The 26,978-nt window shown below is 38.4% G+C and overlaps 1 protein-coding gene across 1 annotated transcript; it reads left to right on the top strand.

Moving 5' to 3' along the window:
• The first annotated feature begins 428 nt into the window (after positions 1-428).
• On the top strand, positions 429-25,306 carry LOC120549802 (uncharacterized protein C14orf132). The gene is made up of 2 exons (XM_039786942.1): positions 429-748; positions 23,856-25,306. The coding sequence occupies exons 1-2, from the start codon at positions 722-724 to the stop codon at positions 24,093-24,095; spliced, it is 267 nt and encodes an 88-aa protein (XP_039642876.1). The 5' UTR covers positions 429-721; the 3' UTR covers positions 24,096-25,306.
• Positions 25,307-26,978: the final 1,672 nt, after the last annotated feature.

The raw sequence follows: 26,978 nt of genomic DNA, 5'->3' as shown, positions 1-26,978 counted from the left end.
TGAAAACAAAAATGTAAAAAAACTTGAATGTAATAATAATAATAATAATAATAATAATAATAATAATAATAATAATAATACTACATGGAAAAGCACAAACTTGGGACTAGCCCCACAAGATGAAAAACAGCCCCAGGTCAAAAGTACACGAGTACGTGGGCAGGGGAGGCTACACATTAATGTACACTACATGTACTGTAGTGTACAGAAGGCTTAGTCTACATCTCAATAAGAAGATATAGCAGAACAAATATTTTAGAAAAATGGCTGAATAGTAGCCGGAAAATAATTTTAGAAAAAAGACATAAATAAAGAAAAAAGAAAGAGAAAGAGAAGAAAAAAAAAAAAAAAAAAAAAAAAAAAAAAAAAAAAAAAAAAAAAGAGAGGACTTGCGCCTCCTTTGTTACATATGACGGTCCTCCTCCTCCTCCCTCTCACGCTGTCTCTCGCGTCCACATCTCTTCATTTCTCCGTCTGCCCAGCTTCTCTTCCTGCTTTTTTTGTCACATCCCTTCATTTTCTCCTCCTCCTTCCTCCGCCTCCTTTTTTTTGGTTGTTCATCTGCGACATGCTCCTCACGTGAAGTCCGCCAACTTACAGAGCACTGTGGATGCCGAGTTAAAAAATAAAAACAAGGCAAATGCTCAATCGGGGAATAAGAGAAAAAACTACGCACTTTTGCATCTTTCATTGAGTGCCTTGGCTTGAACGGAGCAACAGTATGGACCTGTCATTTATGACTGCGCAGGTGAGACATCTTTCCTCCAATTTGCCCAAAGATGGTTGGCTCGTCCGAACTTTTTATTACATTTGTCTATCGATTTAATGGGCGTGGCCGGTCAACACGTTTATTAGGCGCTTTGGCAGTTTTACATTTTAGATAGGCTACATCTGAACACTATTAATTAAGATGTATAGAAGTTACAGTAGTTCACTTAAAATCAATATATATTTCCATAATATTGCTAATGGGACTAAATAGGATACTAATTCCCCCTTTACTGTACATTTGAGTATAGCCTCTTTTAGTACCCTAAATAGTAGATGTAGTTATCCTTTATACGTTTATTAGGCTTTAGGTGTGTTGTAGTTTATTAGGTTAAGTCTAACTTGGACATGCTCTACCTTTGTGTGATTGTCAGAATTGTTTGTGACAAAAAAAACATCATTAAAACTTCAACATATTTCTTTAAAATGACACCAGTTAGATTGGACCAAGACCTTGTGGCATATTGCCTTCATGTGCTTTGCATGTCAATACATTTGATTTCAGATGGAACATATGTGTTATTATTATTGTGTTATTGCGCATCTGTTTTTGAGATGTGTTTTGTTTTCATTAGGAGCTGATATGGCAGGCTATTCTTCCCTCCCCTCCCTCAGTGTCTGGCTGCTTACATGGTTTGTCTGGTGCCATCTGCTTTGCCATTTTCTGTGCATCTGCTATTAAATGGATTCGGAGCATTATCTTTGCCACCAATGGCTGTTCTGAGGGCCAGACTAAGCCTAATGCTCCCAAATGTTTGAAATCAAGAACCCCTAAATAGAAACATATTGGAGCATGGAGCCATCCAAGAATACATTTTGTGTTCAATATGATTGAAAGAGAGGCGGAGTAATAACAGTGGAGAGCATGACACCTAACATCAAAACAGTCAGCATTAATCACTCTATCATTGTGCAAAGTTTTAGTGAGTGAAGTAATCAAAAATGATGTATTCTATGACTTAATGTACGCTTGTGTTTCTAGAATCTTTGCTATAGCATTGCACAGGAAACAGACTTACAGCGACTGACAGCAGCACAGCGAAGGAGGCAAACATCTACCGGTTATATTCTTGATCAGTTGATTAATTATTTAGTCTGTAAATTAAATTGTGAAAGTACTTAGAGCAGATGGGGACCAAACAGAATGTCCCCATAAACGCCCTGCTCTCTTCTAGACCTACTGTGACGGCAGCCACCTGTCACTCAAAGCGGCACACCCTTAATTATGCATAGCTTTAAGCCTTAATATAACTTCAAAGGGTGAGTTATAAAAAAATTCAACCACTGTACAGTTGTCATGATTGGGGAAACATGTTTACTTGTGATGTAAAGTTGGGCATTTTCACATGGGAGTCTGGATTGACTCCCTTTTGGAGGCAGCCTCAAGTGGCCATTCGAGGAACTGCAGTTTTTGGCACATTCGATTTTCAGCATGGGAGGTGGACTCTTGGTTTTAAGCAGGGCTGTTTTTGGTGTCAATCCCTGCTAAAAAAAAATAAATAACTTGGGATAAGTTGGACACAGAAAATGTATGGCATTTGTGCTTTTAAAAAAATTATTGAAATGACAAAGACATGGCTATTATTTGATTATCAAAGATTATTGACAATTGAATAATCAAATTATGGTTACGGTTCTACACGTAACATCAGAGTCCACAAGAGTAAAGGCAGAAAAGAGTAAAATGCAGTTAACTCAACAGGAAATAAACAGTTATTTATTTAGACAGCTAGTTTAATGGCTAACTCAGTAGAAAAAACTAATTCTGCTAAATTAGAAAGAAGAAGAATGCAGTCCTACAAGAAAGCCAATGGCTAATTTTACTTAGGTGAAATTCATTCCAGTGCAGTGATTCACTCTGTAATGGTGAAGGCATGTCCCTGGAGTTTTGAAGATTGACTTCACAATGGATGATTTTTTGCCCATCCATCTCAGTCTAGCTCTGCCGGTTGCAAATCATTACACCTTCGTCATCACTTTGTCTCTAAAAGATGACAGATACTGCCATAACTGTTCTCTCCTAAAGACACAGAAAGTTTTTAATGAAGTCCAACTCACAGATTTTCTCCCTGTAGCAGAGGATAAAGAATGACTAGTTCAGAGGATGCACTGGTCATCATTGCTGCAATTAACACATTAAACTCATCAGTGGTACATAACGTTCAGAATTTTTAATTTCCCCCAAAAACTGATCTTGGCCTTTAGCAAAAACACATCCTCCAAGACAACAACATGCATCATGTGGGTACCATTACACAGAATACCAGTTCAGACTGGTAATATAATTGGCCATTGTTTCGCTGCATTTGTCACTCTTCTTTTTGTGAAAATGATTTTGTACGATATAGCAGAAACATGCTAAATATCTCTCTGCAGAACAATGTGTGTGCTTTTGTGTTTGGCGAGTGATTTGCGTTTGGCAGTGATGCCTCACTGGTTTGAAATGAAAAAGGGCATACTTCATTAGGCTGAAAGTGGTGGCATCCTCAAGCATTGCAAAACATGGATTAATAGGTGACAATCACAGTTAAGCTTTTGAATACTAAGCTGAGGGCACTTTGTTTTTTATCTTTTCAAATAGACTGAATTGAGAAATGTTTCAGATAACTTCCCTCGGCTCCTCAAATGTGGATATTAAGATTTATTTTTAACTTGCAATCACTTTATAGGCTACATTTATTTCTCCAAACCAACTACTGTGATTGTTAATCACAACGTGTACACTAGTGTGTGTGCTGGCCACTAACTGATGTTAAGGTCAAGTTTGATGTGTTGTAGACAGGCTCCAGAGCCATCCTGGGCATAAGGCCAGTCTGAGACTTGCTTCAGCTGACAGATGTGCCACACATATATGGCACCAAAACCCTTAAGGGCTCTGTCTATCCAGTACACACTGACCCACTGGCCTTGGCCTTTTACTAATTTTTGCATGTACACACGTGCATGGATGTAGCGACCTTTTAAAAAAAATTGCTATTGTGGCAACATTTGATCCTCATGGGTAAGAAAAAGGCACAGAAGGAATGCCAACATTGCACCCTATGTGTAGTCCCTTTCCATTTCCTACACATCTGGACAGTTAACTCTTAAACGAGACACTGTTTTCAGGTCTGTATTCATAGTCTCACTTCAGATGTTTTGTCTTTTCATGACAGGCCATCAGCAGTTCTCATTACTCAATTACTTATTCATTGAAGCTGTGGCTCTGAGTCATTCTACCTGACAGGGCTGTCAATCTCTGCTCACGTTAGAAAGGACAGATGAGAGTGAATGAGGATGGAGGAGGCGGTTTACAGCCTCAACAAAAACAAAGCAATCTGCATTTACCCACAGCACCAGGAACAGACAGGACTGGCAAATCCACTTTTGGTTTACTTTGGTGCCAAATGATACACACAACAAGTGCCAGAATGTCAATACAATCAGAGGAGATGATTTTTATTTTTTTATTTTATATTTTTTAACATACAGAACATACAAACACAATTGAACAAGATCAAAAGAGGAGATGCTTTTTAGAATTACTTGCAAAAGCTACTTTGATCATAAAGGTCCAAATAAAACGATTGGACAAATTAAGTGACATATGATAGGAGAAAGACTGGCTGGAGACGTAGCTGGAAGACTTGTTTGTGCAGCACTACCCCCTGATATGAAGCCAGATATGGAAATGCAGGTTGAATAGTTCACAGATGAGATTATTTTCTTATTAAACACAGCAGCCACCACAAGGTCTATATCGAGACCATCTTTGTTCTCAATTGCATAAAAAAATTCAATTACATAATCATGTTATCTCACTATGCATTCTCCATGCCCAGACTGTCCCCTTTTAAAGTATAAATCTCCTGGTCTCTATAGTGGAGGCTTATTTGAAGTGTGTAATAATGGCACAACAGCCTTTTCATCTCTCAGAGTTCATTTCCCCTCTGGTGTTTCTTTTTTCAGCAATTGGTTTTATATAAAAACAATAGTCTTGAGATAGTGAAAAATGTCCAGACTTCTTCCACTTGTGTGTAGTGTTGTTCATACTTTGTTTTCTTAACCTGCACATTTTGTCTATTCATGTCTATTCTGTCATCGTTCAGATAAATCAAACTAAAATTGGCAGAATAATGTTAAAAAGCATTCCACAGTGAGTGCAAATGAGTTTTGTGTGTTTGTCTGTACAATATTAATGTGTGACTTCACAGCGCCAGCAGGAGCATTCAAAGACATTCAGAGGCTGTGAAGGGCCAGTATGCAGCGTTAAAAAGTAGACCCTTTTATTGAGGAAAATGTACCGAAAGCATTAAAGTGATGTAACCCTGCTTTTCATAGCAGGGCCACTTCATGGTTTTCCCTTACTTAATGGATGTACTGCTTGTAGAGAAAGAACATATAATACACTGGAGGCGAGCATTCAGAACAAAAACACAATGTTCTGCATTTCGGTTGGTTTGCTTTGGATGACTGATTTTTACATCATCCTCCAAAACAACGGTTTTGTATTCTAGCTGTTGCTGATAGTGAAGTGCAGCGGCAGGTGGTCGGGTTAAATCAGCAGCCTCAAGTTTAGTGCGGTATCTTAATGCTCTCATTGGGAACAATTGACTCACCACCAGGGAGCTGCAGGCCTCTATTTGTGGCTCTGATACCCCCTCCCTGAGCAGCAATTGTCCAATCATAACTTAGCAACTGTAACTGGCAGTGCAGACCTGTCAAGCTTTGGATTTCTCTGAAAGTTAAAACAGTGTGACAGCGAAACTCAGCATATAATAAGTTTTGGATTGTGTTTTTTTTATTATTTATTTATTTCAGAATATAGCATTTTCCGATTAAAACGTGGTAAATGCCGGTATTATTCATGTTTTAGAAGCATTTTTGGACATATATACAGCGCATTCAGAATATATGTCTCAATCAGGGTTTTTACCACAGTTACGCCTCTTGCCTGTTTATGGTTTAGGTTAAAGGTGCTCTGAGTGATGTGACGCGTTTTTTAGGCTACAAAATTCTTTGTCACATACAGCAAACATCTCCTCACTAACGCTGCTGCAGTGATGGCTCAACCAGCTCCTTCTTGTCAGTTATTGGCTGGAACACTGTTTGTTATAGTTCGTGGGGCAGGTTGGCGCAGTTTGTTTTTGTTGCCATTTGTGAGACCGCGTTTTTTTACAGTGTGTTCAGGGGACAGGCAGCTAGTGGAGAGTGAGGAGCTGTTTGCTGTATGTGACGAAAAATGTTGTAGCCTAAAAAACATATCACATCACTTGGAGCACCTTTAAGCTCTGTGCATACCTAGGTTGTCTAACACAAACCATCTAGCCAACAGTTTGCAAGGCTGGGGTAGAGATGCATGCCCAAAAGAAAAGCCCACATTTTTGGTCGAAAGAAGAAACACACTTTAAACATTATGAAAGCCATGGATATCAAAAGGTTTTTGGATATGCGCAAACATCCCAACAGCAATCTTTTCAAGAAGGTGGTTGAAGGAATGAAAGAGGGAGGCTGTGTTCCCATGGTTAAACAAGTCTGCCACTGGTGGAAAGCTTGAAAAAAAATCCTATTTTGCAAAGCTGCATGTACACAGGCATATCAGTGTAATATTCATTTTTTATAAGCCATGTCAACAGCAGCAGTCGGAATATTGTCTTTTAAAAACCTGAATATTATGTGCATTTAAATGTAGTCACTGTTTTTAGCCAACTCAGTGAGCTTAATTTGCCACCTAGTGATAGCTTATAAAATCTGTTAGCATCAGTTGTCATTATAGCCTGAAAATGTGACTGTCGCTGACTAGAATAAGCTGTTTTTTGTCATCATTTGTCTGAAATCAAACAACAATACTAAAATGAGGGGGCTAAATCTGCTGCCATTATCACTGCAAACTGCATATGTGCCGTGCTAAAACTGAGAGCTAACCATAAAGGATTACTGAAATGCCAGTTACTGGTTAGATTGGGGGGCAGTAGAAACGAACATCTCCCAGCTGATTTGCACCTGAAATGATCATGATTGCATATTGAAAGAAGTCCTGGGGAAAACGAAAGGGACACTTAATGGACTGTGACAGCCAAGTATGAAGTAATAACATCTTTCCCTGATGGACCTAACCCCCCCAACAGCATGATGCTTCCTATATAACTGTGCCTCTCATATTCAGCAGGTATGAATTATGTATTCCCATATAAATAATATATTCTTCACTCATCCTGAGATAATTTCAAAGCAGCTTCATCCACTGTATTGATAAGATAAGATACACCTTTATTGATCCCCAGGGGGGAAATTCGGTTGAACTAAGCTATGATTTGAGGTAAAACTTTGGATATTGACTCAGCCCTGATCATCTTTTAAAAAAAAGCTCCATGGGCACATTTTTGCCGTTGAAGCACACATAAAATTATAATAATAAATCTGAAATTCAGCTCATGTTCTTTAAATTAAAAGAAAACACAGGTGGAAATTATGTGAGTTAAACTGTGCGGCTGCTCTGCTTTTGTTAAAGCTGGCAAATTGCTGAATGACAGCAGCTGATTACACACTCTCAAGGAAGAAGTGGAGATGAATTATGATCACCACGGCTGCTGTAATGTATTGACATCATTATGCATTTTTTAAAATCATTAGCATGCTAAACATAGACTAATAAAACGGTATGATTATGTTTTGAGTCTCCAGCACAGCTTTGCCAGGAGATGTCAATTACAATGTTTTCATCCCTGGGTGCAATTTCAGTAAATTACCCATGTGAGTACAAACAGAAAGAGGGAAGAACGAATGATTTCTTGTTGGTTTGAACACAAATGAATCAGATATAATATTAAAGTTTTTTTTTTTTTAGATTGTTTTCCAATTTTGGACAACATAATTTCTGGTGCAGCTTTTCCACAATTTTCAGTCAGTTTTCACCTTGAGCATAAAACCCTAGTGACTTCAAACAATGCCTCCATAATTACACCAAAAGTGAAACCTGCTTTTGATTTGATCTGTTGCACTGGGCGCTACTCTTTAAGTCTGACCTTGGGGTTTGTTCAAAGAAAGCTGACCTGAAACTAATGACAGTGCTCAGACAGGCCTTTCTCTCCTTCTTTCCCTCACCTCTTGTTCAATCTGCAACAGAGCTGAGGTTATAGCGCACATAATGTACCTTCACTCCCCAAGAAATATTGTTTCCCTAAGACCCTTCAAAGTCAAAGGCAGAATGTAAGTATGTAGCCACACCCCTCGAACAATCTGACTGTATCTATACAGCATCTTAGTATACTGGATTATCTGACACCCTTCCTATTAGAACTCAATTATTGTACTTCAGTCTCATAGCTCATTTATGTCATATGCATCTGATCATTAGACACAAATTGACTAGTTTCAATTTCACTATTATGAATTCCTCAAAAGGTAAATTACACCCTTCCTCAAGTACAATGTGTTGCTGCTGATATTTTATATCAGATTTATAGCAGCTATTTGTGTCATACTAACCTCGCTTACTAGCTGCGCTTAATGCTCCACAGCTCTTATTATGTTTTATATAAAGCAAATTTGACCACAACTTTCTCATTTCTGGTGTATGCAATTTTAATGCTCAGATTATGAATTAGGCACTTAAGGTACAGTCAGCTGTATTACGTATGGAAATAATTTGGAATGCCTGAGTGGTGGAGAAATACATGTTGTTGAAATGTATATTGCCTATGCGGAATTGTGAATCAATTCGCAGCTGGAGCTTCAAGCCATTTGTTGCAGATGCTGTGATGTGTTTGAGCTAAATACCATAATGTTTTAACAATGCACCAATCTCAGTAATGGATATGGCTCTATGGTCTCGGTTGAGTTATTTACAACAGATCATCTTATAAGGCCATGATTTCAGACATTTTGTAACAGACAAAATGACTGAATGAGTTTTGAGCTTCTCCATGTTCCAACCTGTAGGGTACACATCCATTTGTCTTACGGCTACTCTGTAAACATTACACAGCCCTACAGTGTTGATGCTGTGTGGGATTACAGTACCATTTATCCACCTGTGTGTTAAAAAACAAACATTCAAACATGTTTATCATTTAGAAGCAATTATAGTTTATTGCTGCAATTATATATTATTATATATTATATATATGGATATATATCCATCTCAAAGTGAGAAAGACACAGAAATCTGTTTATTTATAGACGTGATTTATGAACAGAAGGTCCAAAACTTATAATGCATCGTCCTAAAGAGCAAGAAAGTGTGTGTGTGTGTGTGTGTGTGTGTGTGTGTGTGTGTGTGTGTGTGTTTTCTTTGCAATGGAATAATTCACCTATGATTTGGCTGTTTTGCGTACATGTGTTTTGTCAGATTATCCATACACTAATGAACATGTCTTTCCTGGATGCATCACACTGTAGTGTGACACCTCCAGGAAAGACATGTTCCTGTTTCCTTTTTGTAAATGTAAGTGTGCACACTTACATAAATACATGGACACACATAATGTAAACATCATATTAATTCAGGACTGAGGGCATGCAGAGTGAGGTAGCACTGTTGAACTGTTACAGTATCTGAAAACACTGTAACTAGGCCATCATGGCACTTGCGTGACATATTCATAACAACCCCACCGACCCCCTCCTCCCACAGGGAAAATACATACAGCAACTATTCAGAAATGCTGATGCCAACCTACAGCGGTATATACAGTACTGTAGCAGCTACACCAGTACAGGCGGTGAGATGCTACAGGCAATTTACACATTGAAGAAACAACAGAGTTGATCAAGGCTTCAACAAAGACATTGGGCCTAATGCAAGAACATTTTGCTCTTCTTATCCTCAACCACTCTTACTTTTTTTCTGTGAGGTTTGCATTCAGGAAACTCAACAGGGCAAAGTTGTTTTAGCCTGATGAATACCAATCTGTTCATAAGGAGCTGCGCATTGGTGAGATTTCACTCTTAAAAATCACAACGCAGAGGTTCAAGTCCTGCTTTTGGAAATCAGCAAGCATTGCTAAATAATGTGTTTCTAAGCAAAGCAGTCTGTGACAAATACAGTACGAGAGGTGATGACATGAGAGATATTAGAAGAGAGAGAATATTACAGCCTAGAGTAGGTTATGTTGGTGCAACAGAAGATGATACTGGACAGCAACCTGCATGAAGACCCTGAGGCAGGTGTTAGAGTGAGAGAAGTTTCCTTCAAACTACTGAACCGTACAAGTTTGTGGGCCAAAATCTGCCAATAAAAATTAGGAAATCCAAAAAAACTCAATAAATTGGCAGCAGGGTTGTAGCACTAAATTCTGGGCCCTGTAGAAAGGCATTTTCTATGGGCCCCTCCCCACATCCACAGCTACTCATTCTAGCATATTTTTGGGCCCTCCTCACATGAGGTTCGTGGGTACTCAGTCCCGTTTTTCCCCCTAGTACGACGTTAATTTTGCATTAGGTTTGTCTTAGTTCAAGTCAAAAGAGTTTTCTTTTCCTGCTCATGACTCGTTCGACCACTTGTGAATTTTGTTCATGAGACAAGTGGTGAATGCCACAAATTCTCTTAAAGGATCCTTCACACTGGTCCTTTAAATCACTTGTTAGTGCCACATACAGTAGGAAGTAGAATATAGTGAAACAATAGACTGAAGGAGCTTTAACATCCTATAGAAGCTGATATAAATATTAATGGCTTATATGAACCAAGCGGAGTAAACATGACTTAATATGGACTGATAGCTCACTCATTGGACAGGGTTAGGTAGTACAGTTTTTAGTATGCATACTAACTTTTGAGTTTACTTAAATTTTCTCTTTTCTCTTGTAAATAGAAATACTAACTCAAAACCTGCTTAGAATTAGTATGGAAGTGGGTTACAGCTTTAACAAAGGGGGTAATTAATCTTGTTTTTCCATGAGATTGACAGTTTGTGACAGCAGCTACCAGGCTATATAGACAAGAGGGGAAACAAGGGGGAAATAATTGTAAGGGTGCTTTTATATGTAAAAAAATAGAGTTAAAAAATCAAACAATACAAGGATAAAGGAATTGAAATGTGTTATGCTTAATTTGTATTTGACATGAAGAGTTGTGGTTCAGAGGGGTCTGCAGCACCAGCTCAGGGTTGCAGAACAGGGTAACATACACACACACACACACACACACACACACACACACACACACACACACACACACACACACACACACACACACACACACACACACACACACACACACACACACACACACACACACACCAAGAAAGACTGCAGTGTTTGATTGGCTGATCATGAAGGTGGTTGGATTTTCATTAATAACAAACCTACAGAACATTGATTCTGGTGATATATTCCACACAAAGGTTTACAGTGAGAAGTTAGTGGAGAAACTTTGCTGATACTTAAAGAGTGTTACTAAAATGTCTGCTCTGTGTTTCAATCCAAGTTTTGATAAAAAGTGTTCAAACTATATCTCTAATAAACAATGTAAAATAATATGCAATGAGCAGAACAGTATAATTCTGTCTACATACAGTGCATGTTTACTTCAAAGTTAGAGTGAGAAATTCCTTCCATCTGGTTATTGTTTCTGAATAGCTCCTGCTACCTATCAGTCACATTTCCCAGTGGAGTTATCTTACAGTACAGAAAGACTCAGGACTACAGTGTAAGTCGCTGTGGATAGGAGCATCTGTCAAATGCTATCATTGTAAATGGAAATATTTCATAGTATGTGGGGTCATGCAGATTGCTTTAGCTCTGGAACACAGAAATTAATCAAATAGGATATTAAGGAGAGCGCTGCAGAAATATGGGAATACAAATTACCCAGTAAAAAATAATAATAAAGTGTGGAAGATGCAGTTGCTGTTAAACAGAGTGATTTACAATAACTGTAGCACTATAATGATACATATTAAATGCATGCCATGAGAAGGTGCAATAGTCAGCACTAAGGTTTCCTTTTTACCCTTGTTTCATCATATATAGAGAAAAATAAGTTAAAATAAGAGCTAAAAAGGGATCTGAGAACAAATTGAGTGAATAGATGTACTGTAATTCAGAAAGGAGAGGGTGATCATGAGGTGTTCCACTTCTTGAGGAGATTACTTTTCGGCCTACATGTGACAAGAAACGGCTCTGGAATGAGAAAAGTTATATAAAAGGTGAATTTGAGGAGGTTTTGCTGTAACACTCTTGCTCTCTTAAGTTTGCTGATAGTATTACCTCTGCATTGTAAATCACAACAGTGAGCAAGACATACTTTAATCTTACTTTTAGCTTTAATCTTACTTTTAGCTTTTTAGCTTTCTTCTTTGCCAACATTAAACCAAACAATGTCCATATCAGTGAGATGCAAAAATATAGTCTGCAGAGCAATTGACAATATTAGTATTATGAAGCGCTGTTTGATATATTTATCCATTGTTTTACTGTAACATTGGATCAGTCCCTACAAGCAGGAAGTATCTGTGCTGAAACTTGCTTTTGATCCTGTTAAAAAGACTGATGCTGAAAGGGACTTCAAATGATCTTTATCCACAAATGTTGGTAAATGTGAACAGGGATCCAGAATTAGAATCATCAAAATGGGGTAGGTTAACAGCAACAGTAAGAGATGTACTCGATGGGTGAGGTAAAATGAGAGCTTTTCATCTCCCATCGATGTGTTTCTGCTTGCTCTGTATTTTAGATATATAAGTGTTGGTGCAAAGCTGGGCCACCCCTGCTGCACCTCACCCTGAGCCATGTCTTATATGAGTGGAGATTCAATTAAGGGCTTCCTCCCTACAACTGAAATGTAACTGTAATGCACAGTGAATAAACAGGCATGGATGGAGCTGTAGGGGCAGCTGATGCCAGCCACAGAGCACAGAGAGCGTAGTGATCTTATTTAACCCCAGTCAGGAAGCTTTCTTACAAAACCTGTGTAAAGCTCCCCAGATACACTACCTCCCCTGGTTTGACAATGATTTTATGACAGAACAAATCTTCTGCTGTAAAAAAAAAGGTGCAGGATTATAAAAAAGGTGCATGATTATAAGCCATAGACGTAATTTACAGGGGAGATGGAGGGGTTACAACCCCCAATAAATCAAAACTGGCCAGTGCAACCCCCCCCCCAAAAAAAATTCATAATTTCCTTTACATAAATAAAGACATTTGCACCATAATTGTTCCAGAAAAATAACCACAATGCAGGAAATTAAGTGTTTGATATGCTCAAAATTTCCATTTTGCTCAAAAGTGGAGATCTCAACCCCCCCAATGGTAAACTCAAAGTTACGCCCTTGTACCCAGGCGCTCCACAGAGTGGGGGTGCATGCTATACTTTAATTGCATACACATGAGCCTAATGGCATAATGCGTTTTTTATTTAGATTTAATCATTATTTGCGTCTGAATTTATTGATATTCTCTTTGTAAATCAATTATTTTATAATACAAATATGATTAAAACTGTTATAGTTTGAAGAAATTATTTATTAGCCTAAATGGGAGGTTTATTGTAAAGGGGAAATAATGTACCTCACTAACTTGATGCTAAAACAACGCAGTTTTTCAGCCTCACGTGTGACTGCATGGAAATAATAATAGACAACTCAATGTGTTTATTGTTAAAAGATAACAGACTTTCTTCCTCTACCTGACTGTAGTATTATATGATAAAGATTTAAATTGAAAATGATTCGTGTGTCTTTCTAATGAATGAAGTCAGTTATGGATGTTTTGTTAATCTCTTGTTCTGTTATTTTTTATCTAGATGATGAATTTAGCAAACATTAAATCTAAAACCTAGGAGTATTATACTTGAGTTAGTTTTGTTATTAGTTTGTCCCCTTTGGTGTTAAACTGCAGTGATGTTGTGATGTAGTATCAGATCAGCAAACAGACTTCTTCCTTGAATAAAGTGTGTGTTGCTTACCGGCCATGAACATGCAAGAGGTAACATGTGACTCCACTGGGTGTGTTTTAATTGAAAACGCTCATAATGTAAAATACATGAGCTCTGCATAGATTTGGAAGTGTTGTGCGAATGTGACCTTACACATCAAGAAATCTCTGTTGCTATAGCAAGATGTGTTCTTTGGTGTAAACTGTACCATAAAACACATGCTGCACATAATTCAGTTTATGCATATTTAAAATATCTGCTCCATAAATAATAAATGGCCCTCAGGCTTTGGTGAAAAAGCATTTTTCTGTAGATTATGAAAAGTATCTCAAAATGAAAGTGTGAATAGTTAATGAATTAGATTTAAATATGCCAAAATAACACATAGATCTATTTTAGTGCGAGGACTTGGCAGTGTGAAAGAAGCACTTTTGTGATTAATGGACCTGTAAGTTGAGTTATACGCCATAGTTTCTTTTAAAAACTAAGATGCCAAAGGAGAGTCTTGTAATTTATGTATATGTATTAAGTCAGTAATCATGTGTTAAATTGCCTGAATGACTGTGTCAACGTTACAGTTCTTTAAAGCACTCTTCGAAAGTGCTACTAAATGTAAGTCACTGTCCTGCATTGTACTTCTGTTGAACTCTTCTTATGTCTTAACAAACACAGTCACATAGACAGAGAGAAGAGACGATGATTCCCGTCTGATTCGGTCTGATCTGCCAAATTTACAATTCAAAAGATTCCAGAAGAGAGAGAGAGAGAAATGTAAGTTGTTTTTTTTTAAACTTGTTGAATGCTTGATATTTAAAATGAAATGTATGATCCAGGGCAAAATGTGCAGGGGCAAGGAAATGCTGAATAAATTGCATTTTTGGCAGAAATAGAAATTCAAATTGTTGTGTCAATAATACAAAACGCATTAGTACCATTTAAGCAGTGTAATCTTGAAGCATCTAGGGTAGTATTCACCACAATAATTCTCTAAATAATAGAACAGAATACTTGTGGAAAAGACTTGGCAGTTTGATACCAGTGTTGCATAAAGTCTGTGATCTGAACTTCTTAATTCCTTGTTTTGGGGAGAAAATGTGGGAGCAGTCAATGTATCTTCTGTGAGATTAATGATGAAATCTTGACTCGTCATCAAAATGTAAAAGCTCCGGTCTTTCCTCCTTCTGTCTGTCTGTGTTGGTTTTTTTGACACTGCTGAGAGTTGTCATGTTTGGTTTAAGGTTTTTTTCTCTTTATTCCTGTGTGAACTGAGTCTTTACAGCTTTGGGCGTCACAGACCAAAGCACTACAGACTCAGGCATACACTTACACATGTCAAGAGTCAGACACTAGGTCAATAGAAACCAGAACAATTTAAAATAGCTTTTGTGATCATCTGGCAAGAATAAGACATCACTCTTTGTTTGTGTTGGATTTGAATGTTTTATAGCTGATGGGTTTAGTTTCATCTCAAACATCAAGTCATCACGCAACTACTAATTAGCAGCATGTATCAGTGAGTAACAACTCCAGATGTGAACATGCATTATTTCTTCCACTCATCTTTTAAAGAAATGTTTTTATGCCTCCACATCAATGACAGCAGTTGCCAGAGGCATTATGTCTTCGACATTCTCACTCCCAAATCGCCAGGATCCCTTGGCATCACTTTTTAACGCTCTGGGTATCCGTTTGGCATAATTTTTCAACATGCTTAGTCAGGACCCCTTGGCGTTACTTTCTCAACATGCTTGGTCAGGACCCCTTGGCGTTACTTTTTCAACATGCTTGGTCAGGACCCCTTGGCGTTACTTTTTCAACATGCTTGGTCAGGACCCCTTGGCGTTACTTTTTCAACATGCTTATTCAGGACCCCTTGGCGTCACTTTTTCAACGTGCTTAGTCAGGACCCCTTGGCGTCACTTTTTCAACGTGCTTAGTCAGGACCCCTTGGTGTCACTTTTTCAACGTGCTTAGTCAGGACCCCTTGGCGTCACTTTTTAACGCTCTGGGTATCCCGTTTTGAATTCAAACAAAACTACATTCTCATCCCAACTCGTCACATACTCACACTGTACGGACTTTGTGAATTCAAACAATACTACTTAAAAACCACTTTATTAGGGTTAGAAAAAGATTGTGGGTGTGGTTAAAAGAAGTATGTTTAAGTGACACACAAACCGCAATCTCCTGGGTGAAAGTCCTGTGTTATTTGACCCATCCACCACACCAACCTAACTTGTTATGCAGGGTTTTGGTCTTTAATACCATACCAGTGTCGCTCTTCATACTATGTCATCTTCCAGAAATGCGGTCGAGCATTTGCACTGAGAGCCAGGGTGCTTCCCATACAGATGCTAAAGGGCGCCTTGTGCATCGGTATCAGGCGCTGAGGGTCACTGACCAAGAGTCAGTTGGGAGTGAGAACAGGTTGTTTTTCAGTCCCATCCGTCCCATTCTCGTGAATGTGATATCTTAGGAATGCCTGGAGGGGAATTTCTTTAAATTTCTTTAAACACACAAATCCACACAAATGTTGAATAGTATAAAATGATGAAGTGATGTATATCCAAAAGATTTCAACTTCACCATGACAAACACTTTTCTGGTCATTACTCAAAAACATAACTCATGAACAGAAGGCTAGATTGTGACCATATTTCCCAAATGATTGGATACTGAATTGGTGACATAAATCTTGGGTGCCCACCAAATAACTTTGGTGATTGTAAAGATCTTCTGTGCTGCAAGGTTGAAGATGTGCGTGAAGGTCCCACGTTTACTATTACTTTGTGTTCTATCCTGTTCCTCTGGTAGTCAACACACATTGGTTTTGCTGATACTGAGCTTCAGCCATGTTGTGGCACCATGTGACGAATCAGTTCTCTGTAAAAAAAAAAAACAGTCCTGAAATGAAGACAGCATGTTTTGAACTGGAAATTATTCACTGGGATCATACATGTCAATGTAGTGATATAATTCCATTTCGCCAAAAACACACACACACAAATACACTTAATACAACAGCAAGGTGGTAATTCTATTTTTTCAAGCATTGTTTCATTATGATTTATTTTTTGCACTGCTATGAGTGCAGATCATGTACAACTAGAAAATGCATTTCCTGCAGAAAATGCTTGTGAATGCTGAACAGCAAAATTACTAAAGCTAAACATCACCCACTCTAAGCCATGCAATATTATAAGCACAGAAAAATTCTGAATTAAACACTAAACTCAAACAGTGATAACACAAAAACTGTAAAAGATATCATTAAGCTAAATCGTTTTCTAATAGCTAAAGGTTTTGTGAACAGTTTAATGTTAGAATGCCGTCTGTAGGTAAAAGTATGTGGGAAGAGTAGCATTTCAAAGAGGAAGAAGCCTGAAAAGTATTTGAGAATTGCTCCATTGACTTTAATGTAAAATAAAAATTGAAACAAGCTTAATATTTCAGAAAGTATAAATAGCGGGGAAACAGTCGAAGAAGTCCCACCAAGTGCTTAAAGAGCAGAACATTTTGAGATTTCATTGGTTTTTGTAGCTGAACGTATGCAGAAGTTAGGTGACCAAAGAAAGTTGAAGAATAAAGAATCAGATAATAATACTCTGAATGCTGCTGAATCAGCATTCACAAAAAAAATCTATCACATTGAGGTCAGGTACACCATTGAGAAAAGAAACATGAAGGTGATACATTTATCATTCATAATATCAAAGAAGTATAATAAACTTTCCCCTGTGCTGCACAATTTCCACTGAGCTGACAGATTGACCATGGTGTCAAGTGAGGATCACTTGGGCTACACTTGTTCTACTGAATTATAAGATTTATTGAAAAATGCTGCTGGGCTGCTGAGACAGGGGAAATCAATGAAAGCAAAGCTGTAAATCTGACCAGCAGGAACCAGGTCTGAAACTAAAGGTCTCATCACTTCTGCGCTGGTGAACAAGCCTCCCTAAAACCTCTGCAAATCTTCCTCCAGATTTATGGCAATGTGTATAGTATGGTACAGAGCAAATCTATTGTCTTTTCTAAGTGGCTGCTATTGTATAGGAGTGACTGCTTTTTTTTTTCTCCCCTACACGGAGAAAAATAATCCTCTGATTTGTTTTCAATACTGTAACCCAATTTTATTTATTTCCCTGATCTGTGGTGTAGGTTATAGATAAACCCACCTTTCAAAAAACTGTCTTTATTTTTATCCTTCCTTAAGGGAAATTTGAGGTTACTTTGTACAGTTGTATACAGCTGGAAAGAAAGCAAAGCTTAAACTAAACAAAAATGTATCTACGTTTTAATATAAAGGGTATACTTTGGCCATCATAATAATAGCAAGTGAAAATGAAAAAATATGTTTTGTCCAAATAAATTTGTGTTCTACTGTAACACTTTTGCAATTTGCAGTACTACAGGGAATCACTGTGTGCACTATTTTAGCTGAGAGCTCAAAATAGATAAGCATCAACCATACATCCATTTTTCAAAAAGCAGTGATTTCTTAACTTCCAAGTCCACACATGAATGAAACATAAGATATTTTGTTCAATGATTTTCTTGTGATCCCACAGCACTTTGGAGATAACAGGAAAAGTTAATATACTTACTCCCTGCATTAACATGCAACCACATGTGCCTGGTAAACACTCAGACACTTTGATTTCTTAATTAGATATTATTTGATCATATTATTTGTTTTTACTAAGGGTGCTTGTTGTAATTGTCACGCAGTAGCTTTTTTTCAACGTGCAATAACGCAGCAAGTTTAAATGAATGTTTTCATCTGCGTGGTGATACACACCTGTCACAGCAGGGTGGTGATTGAGCGTTGAGGCAGTGAGAGGTTCGTCAGAACAACAAGTCACATCTTTGTGCAATTTGTGTATGTGTGTGTGTGTGTGTGTGTGTGTGTGTGTGTGTGTGTGTGTGTGTGTGTGTGTGTGTGTGTGTGTGTGTGTGTGTTTCAGTAGGTGCTGCTGGATGAGCAGCTATTCACTGCTTTCAGCTGGCTGACAAAAACCTTGTTTGGACAGGATGGGCCTTCATTTTTAAAGATTACATGTTGACTTGTCACAGTAAGAAAAGCACAGGTGTAAATAATGAAGGCTGTATTCCATTTAGCTGCTTTATTTTCAGGATCCTGGTATTGTGCATGCTGACTTCCTGTCACAATGTCATGGCTCACTGGGACTTGAAAAGAGCAGAGCCATTGTTATTGTTATCACCTGTGCTTTTCCTACTATGACAGGTCAAAATGTCTGCTGTGAAACAGGCCTATTATTTTTGAGAAAGTATGTGCAATAAAATATTTGCATGGCTGCTTAGTAGACAACAGTACAGATTTTTGCTCAAACACTCATGCAAATAAAGATGTATGCACATTAAGTGTATCTTATTCATTTGAATAACTTTAAAAATTGCATTTTAAATCATGCTGTAGTTCAGAAAGTTGGGCAAAAACTCAAGGGGTATGCATTTTTCAAAGCACTGCAGCAGTGCTTAAAAAAAGTGTTTTCCAACAGGCAGGAGCCAGAGCTAATTTCCCGGTCTGTGAAACCACTGAGATCAAGAGGAGTCTAGACGTCACTGACGATGAAAGAGATGCGGCCAAACTTTAAGGCATTAATACTACTGTGTACTTTAGTGCTCCAAGGACTAAAACTTTGTGACCTGCCCGAGAGAGAGAACGCCGCTCTGAACAGGGCACGTGCTGTCTTTAAAGAGCTTTTCTTTCATATATACCAAAAATAGGGAGCTTTTTTTATAATAGCAATAAAACCAAATAAATCCAGAAGCAAATCCTTTGAGATCAGTACACTTTGCAGCAGCTACAAAACTCTTTCCTAAAGTGCAATCTTGTACGCCCTTGTGTCCTACAGTAATCTGCTGTAACGTCATGGCCAAAGTGTGATTTCAAAACAAAAGTCGGATACAAATCCATTAAAACCAAAGATGACATCATATGAAGACAAATCCCACAATAACACTCATGGGAGCAGTAATGAAGTCAATAAAGCAGAGATGGTCGTGACAGTTGGGAAAATCAACAGCTGTGTGTTTTCATTGATTGTGCCTGTGATGTCAAACACTAAGTCCATTCTTTGCACAGCAGGGGTCCACCTCTGTGCCCGACTTCTCCGATACAGTTTGTTCTCTCGAGTACACCTTGAAGTTTGTTCTCCACAAGGAAACGAGTATGGACTTTTTGATTTAACCTCATATTATCCCTGAGTGCAGAAAACAAACTTGTTATCTTTCATTTCATCTTAACAGCCAATGCTTGAGTGCTTTTGTGGTTAGGTATATGTTTTGGTTTCCCCACTAGACATTTATTTGGGTTTTGCTTGTTTGTTCCAAAGCCATCTAACTGAGCACTTTCTGGTGGCGACATCCCACAGGAGGCAATTACAGTCCCTTCTATTTCACAATTACTGTGATCACCCGTGTAGGATGGCACAGCTCGAGGAACAGCTGGGAATAAATCAAAGCTGTGAGAGCAGAGCAGGTGGAATGGTACAGTGAAAGGAGCTTCGCTGTATCGTCTACCATGGATTGGGGTTTTCCTGTGTGGAGCATTGCACAGGTGTAGGCATTACTCAGAGCCAAGGAGGTGTGAAATATGCAAGTCAGGAGATTTCTCTAGTGCTGGTTAATGGCAGGATGTTATTTTGCAGATGATATTACACAATTAAATGAAACAGTTGTTTATCTTTAATCCCATTCATTTTCACTCACATACAACATATCAAATCCAAGATTTAAACGTCAAATTGTGGTTCTAAAGGATTAGACCACATAAAAGTGCTTTGAGAAGAAGTCACTTTCAGGGCATTGTAAAATCAGTGTTTGTGCTAATGCTACCCTCTTTCTTTACAAATGAGGGATGTAAGTCTATACACAATTACACAAAAGGCTAATATCTCACATGTTTGGCTCTGATTCTTGTTATTTTCTCACTGTAGATTAACCCATTTAGTGTACACTCATTTTCTGTATCTTGGGTGGACCGGAAAGCTACTCGATATTCAAAAAGCTCCAAGAAGCATTCAAGACATTGAAAAGATTTTAATCAAATCAATAATGTCAAACCACCTCAGGAAGTACTATGTCACAGCTGTAATTAAACTGCTAAAGTGCTAAAGTGTTGTTTTTTAGCAGTTTCCAAACAGCTTCAGGTGCAACCAACCAACCCTGATTTGCATGTAGCCCGGGAAAACCAAGACAGATTGCAATTAGATTTCTGATCTGGCCAACAGAGATTCGTATACGCGGATAAGTGTAAATGAACGTGCATTAAATCACATTTGCTGCATCTTTATGCTTTCGTAATGAAGAAGTGTAACAAGCACAAACTTGAAGCCAAACTGATGCCTTCCAGAGTTAGCATGCTGTGAAAGAAATGCATTACAAAAGAAGATACAAATTGTAGTTTTTATTGTGAACTACAAGAAAAACATTCGTAGTCTGTGTGAAGCAGTTCTCCTTCTGTTTATTCTAAAAAAAAAAAAAAAAAAGCTTCATAAGACAACCTGCGAAATAAAACCACTTTCAACTTGTTGAATGTTTAAAGTAGAGTAGCTCAGTCTGTCAGGTTGTATATATCTATCAGAATGGCCTACCTCCTCCATAAATGTAGTTTAAACTATGTGTTTAGGGAGCTCAATTCTAACACTGAAATTTAGTAGCAAGCTTTCTGTGTGGACGTGCTTGTTGAAGCCATTCAGCCACTAGTTTACCTGGAGAAGAGAGTGTGTACGGTTTCCAGGAAACTTTGGTCAGTAGTATAACTTTAATACTGAAGTCATCCATGTATGTCAACAGGGTTTCCTAGCAGTAATGCTGAGGGGATGACCTTCATTTCCCACATAAGTGCTCAGATGCTTTAGGATGCTCCTTCTCGAGATCTCTTATTTCCCTCTTTTACATTAGTGCTTAACCGCTTGCTGCGCTGACCTCATGTGCATGATACACATGGGAGTTGTGGGTTTGGATGAATGATAGAAGAGCAAGTCCCTTGAAAAATGATGATATACTACTGACATGTAATTGAAACGCCTATCTACATGTACTGTGTATATATATAGGCACACCATCTCTTCCAAAAATAGTGAGCAATCAAATATTCAGGCTTACGACTGGAATATGTTTGCACACACTCCCAGTATCCACTTAATTTTTATTCGGTACACTTCCCCATTTATGCAAACAGCTCACTCCTGTGGACAATGAGTTACTTATAAATAAAACAAAAATATAAAGAATGCAGACAGGGTTGAGAGCTTCAGTTATCGTCTGACTGAACTTTAGATTTAGAGAAGCTAGACGCAGCTTTGAATGCAGGATAAGGTTTTCAACATTGTGGTGTCTATAGAGATCACAATGTGGTGTGATTTAAAAACAAATCAGCAGCATGTCGATGAGAGGTCAGAAGAGCTCTTTAGATGCCCCAAAATAATCTTTTAAGACAAGATTTAATTGACAAAGCTGATTTTGCTAGCTTGTGTATAGCGTCTTGTCAATAGTTATCTGTCAAGTCTACACAACATGTGCATGTATGTTAATAGAAAACTATGATGTATGTTTATGGAGATTTTCTGCTGAAATACTTTTTTGGTGTTTTTTGTTGTGTAAAATATTGGAACGTTTGACTTACTTGATATATTGATGTTTGTTGTCTATGCACTCCCACACACTTTATGTGTTATCATTGTGTATGTCTTGAAATGTGTTAATTAGCTGTTTTTAGATGTTTATCACCCTGAGGAGGTTGCGTGGTTAGCCACACCTGTCATGTATGGGTGTGGTGACCATTTTTATTGATGAGGATCCAACAGGAATCAAAATATTGTCCATTTAAATGCATTTGTGGTTTGTAATCCGTGTGCAGACGTTAACTCTTCTCATTGATGCTAATTTGTAATGTAGCCTGTGATAGCCTCCCACCTATTTGTGATGTGCATATGACTATTTGATATGAATCTGCTCATGGTAGAAAAAAAGAAATGGATGCAAGGTACATATGAGATGTTGTAGCAGGAGGAATGAGCAGTTACTGGGTGGGGGGCAGGGAGACCCAGGTTGCTGGACTTCATGCATGCCTGTCTGCCCTCATCATGCTCATGTGAACAGCCGGCGCTCTGCAGGATGTGTCATGTCATTATTCACCACCAGGGGCCAATGAGCGGAGAGCAGCAGAATGCTTTATAAACAGTGTTTTCCCCTGTGTGAGGGAAGACCTGAAGTGTGTGTGTGTTAACATCTTTGTGCAGTAGCATCAGTGTACATGAGAGAAAGAGAGAGAGAGAGAGAGAGAGAGAGAGAGAGAGAGAGAGAGAGAGAGAGAGAGAGGGTGAGCAAATGAGCAACCAAGAGAGAATTTCTGTGTATGCGAGCGCTCAACATTCCTCCGAGGTATTTTTAGCATTGTTTTTCAGCATCTTTATCAGAGTGTGAGCGTGGTACGGGTCTCACATGCATTCCTCAATCATAAACCCTGCTTTACAGACACACACACATGCGCGCGTAAAAAACTCTCACACAAACACATGAAAGCATTCAGTTCTGCTTTAATGACTAAGCTTCCCAGGGCTCTGATTGTCCCAAGCAATGGATAATTTTCACTTGCCACATTTGAAATATTCATTCCATGTTAATCAAGTACTGCTTCCTTAATACACACACATGCAAAGACACACACACACACACACACACACACACACACACACACACACACACACACACACACACACACACACACACACACACTTAAGCAGTGTGTGAGATAGAGTGGGACCCTGCATGCCTGTGTGGGAAAACTTTTAACCATTTACTGATGATGTCGTGATTCAACTACAGTACCTCTCATTTCTTTTAATATAGCACTCAGACCTGCTAATGCATGGCCAATAGGAAAACAATCTGGCGTGCTAATGGATTTTTTCTTTCCTGCACTAAGGCAGTAACGTGGTTTGTTTTTATTGTGTTTGAATGATTACATATGAAAGTACTGGAATCAGGATCTATAAACATCTAAGTGTTGAATGTAACTCCATCCAAGGGTGCTATAAAAAGAAGTAGCTACGTCCCCGGTAGCCAGTGATTGGAAAAGCAAAACCTTAATAAGACACCTACTGTCTCACTTCTCTCCATATACTCTCTTCTTCAAATGCAGAAGTGCCAACATTTAATTATAGTCTAACTTTTCTCCTTATTTTTTCTCCTCCCCTCTTAGATTCCAGTTTTGATGACGGGAGCCTTTATGGACTCCTCGCCTAATGACGACTACAGCGGCGAGCACTCGCTCTTCAACTCCTCAGCCAGCGTCCACGCCGCTGCCTCTGCAGCCTCGGTACACGGCCAGCAGGATGAGTCACAGTCCATGTCCAGCGATGCCATCTGGCTCTGGATCGCCATCTTCGCGACCATCGGAAACATTGTGGTGGTTGGCGTTGTCTACGCCTTCACTTTCTGATAAACATATGCTTACAAAGACAAACACGCGCACACATCCTGGATCTCTGGAGCCCTGAGTGAGGCCACGCTTTGTAGACAGACACTCTTTCTCTATGTCTCTCTCTCTTTCTCTCTCTCTCTCTCCCTCGCACTTGGCTTTTGGATCAGTTTGAGTCCCCACAGGTGTGAAAGTTGTGATACTAGACAATGACACATAGACTACTACACTTCTTCATCAAAGGGGAAGACTGTGACTTGGCTGCATTCGTCGGCACAGAATGTTTTGGGATGCTACAAGTGGAAGTTTGAAAAGAAGCTTTTGTGTTGGACAGCCCTTTAGTTAAAAACAGAAACATCAGACCTGCACTCTCAACCAAGAATTAAAGCTTCTTTTTTTTCCAGCTTGATGTTGTTTCCGTGTTTCTCCTCAGACAACACCCACACTTAAAATGCAGAGATGAGAATGGAGATTAAATGGGGCTTGAGATTCAGGTTGATCCAGGCCATCTTAAACATCCACCACATAGCTGCTTAGCAATTTAAGGCAGTGCTGTTTAATTATGCGGCTGAACAGACATGGTGAATGTTGAAACATTTACAAAGTGCTGGGATTATTTCCATGCCAGGCAGCCCTGAGGCCCAGGACATTAGAGCTCATTTAAGGACTAATCTGTAGATGAAACACTGATCATCAGTGTATATAGTATCTAAACAATTTTACTGACAGGAAACAAAGAAAAAATGTTTAAAATCTCATACAATTGGAATATCTACATTGCTAACTCAATTATGCTAACTCAATTATACACCATGGATGATGACTTTATGATTAGATGAGAAGTGTAAAACTAAGTCAACCCCTTTTGAAATGAATGGTCTTATTGTCAAATACTTACAGTAATATTTACCAGGGATTGTTAGAAAATCTAATTGTAATGTCATGGTCTGTTCAGTCATGTTTAGATATTATCTACAGATGTTAGTGAAATACAATTAAAAGCACAAATTGAATCACAAGATGACGTAGCCTACTTTCCCTACTCCACCTAATTTTTGTGTGTGTTGTCCTTGTTTTCTTAATGAATTTCCAGATGTGGAAAATCATAAATGTATGTGTTCCAAAGTAATTTAACACTGATCAGATCTGCAGTGAACTGTGTGATACATGTATACTAATGTGAGTAGGGAAAGGATGCCTCATTCTGAAATTAAATGTCCTCATATATCATATCAAGCTGTCCTTCTAAATTTGTCACTGTAATTTAGTTTTGTGTTACTGTAAAATCTGGAGGCAGCTGTCTCCATGGCAACTTATTCTCATCCTAATTGGGAACATGTTTTCTCTGAGACTCGAGCATTAACCTGCAAACACTGATGACATGTATGCTTTTTATTCTGAGCATTTCATAATTGCTCACACACACAAAGAAAATCACAGGAAACATTGCACTGCATTTATATAAATATTAATTCTGTTAACATTGCTTTTTTAACTTAGCAAATTATTTGTGCTTTGCTTACACAGTTTTTTTTTTTTTTAGGAAAGCAAGCTCTCATAGAAGAACTAATAACATTTTTTTAGTTTTTCCGATGTGAATACAGTAGTTTGATTTTTCATTGACAAACTGACTGGTCTGTATATTTAGACAGAGAGAAATGAAATTTAGGTTAAAAGTTATGAACCTGTCTTGTAAACACCATACTGTACATGTTCAAATGTTCATACACTGCTGCGAATAACAATACTAGCTTACTATATCAACTGTACCAATGTAAGGATAAATTCAGACACACTCTGTTATTATGAGTATAATTCTACAATGTTTAAAGGACTTTCAAGCCTGGTATTTTTTAATAAATGGTTGATGTAGAAATACTGTGTTGAGACATGTATACTGACACGCTTCCGGGGAAACTCAAGTGAGAACCCAAAAGCCTGACACTGAGACAGACTCAGGCAAACAAATCCGAGGAGGAGTAGGCAGAAGTGCCAAGGCCTGGGAATCAGGCAACATGGGTAGAACAAGTACTGGAAAGCTAAGCGGCAAAACACTAGGCCAGTGTTTCTCAAATGGGGGTACTAGTACCCCTAGGGATACTTTGGAGTACTGCAAGGGGTATGTGAGATTTTTGTTTTCCATCCATAATTCCTTAAATAATGATAGTGCTTCATAATATATCATTCTTCATAACAAATTAATTTATTGATGGAATCTAAGCATTTGAAATGTAGGATGGCATTTGAGTATTTTTCAGTTACAAGGTTGTTGTTTAGCCTAAACAGGTACATGGTTGTACCTCTTTATATAGGCTTTTTTTTCCTTCCAAAAATATTTTGCGCTGTTCAGGGGGTACTTGGCTCAAAATATATTTCAAAGGGGGTACATTATTGAAAAACGTTTGAGACCCAGTGCACTACGCAAATGACTAGTGAAACAGGACTGTAGATACTGAGGGGCCAATGAGGGATTGAGCTGCAGGAGAGGAAATCAGAAATGAGAGGTGAGGAGGTGAGGGGGGATGAGGTGAAGGTGTGGCCAGAGAGAGATGAGGAATCTGAACCGACAGGGGAGTTAGTGAAATGGCAAAAAAAAAAGAAAACAGATGAGTGCGTATTCATTGTTGGTGAGATTTGTGACACATACGTGAGGCTCCTCTTGTAAAGACATATGCTGCTATTGAAATGTCTGATGCATTTTGGTTTTCTCTGTTGACAAAAGAGGCACAGAAACAGTTAATCTGGACCTTAAGTGTCAAGCGAAGAATGATTCACTGAAAACATTGTTGGCTAAGTGCAAACTTTTGGCTTTGTGCTTGATCATGTGTGAAGGTGTTTTAGCTCCATTTTTTCTCCGCCTGAATCACCTGCTATTGTTCCTGATGAAGCCAACCCACTGACAGA

Source organism: Perca fluviatilis, chromosome 20 (assembly GCF_010015445.1).
Source record: "Perca fluviatilis chromosome 20, GENO_Pfluv_1.0, whole genome shotgun sequence".
NCBI classification, from domain to species: domain Eukaryota; kingdom Metazoa; phylum Chordata; class Actinopteri; order Perciformes; family Percidae; genus Perca; species Perca fluviatilis.
Note: the sequence above shows the minus strand (reverse complement) of the source record. Positions and strands in the feature narration are given on the sequence as shown.

Coding starts and splice junctions, on each gene's coding strand:
- LOC120549802 (XM_039786942.1), top strand. CDS start 722: ATGGACCTGTCATTTATGACTGCGCAG. Junction 749..23,855: donor TGTCATTTATGACTGCGCAG/GTGAGACATCTT, acceptor CTCCCCTCTTAG/ATTCCAGTTTTGATGACGGG.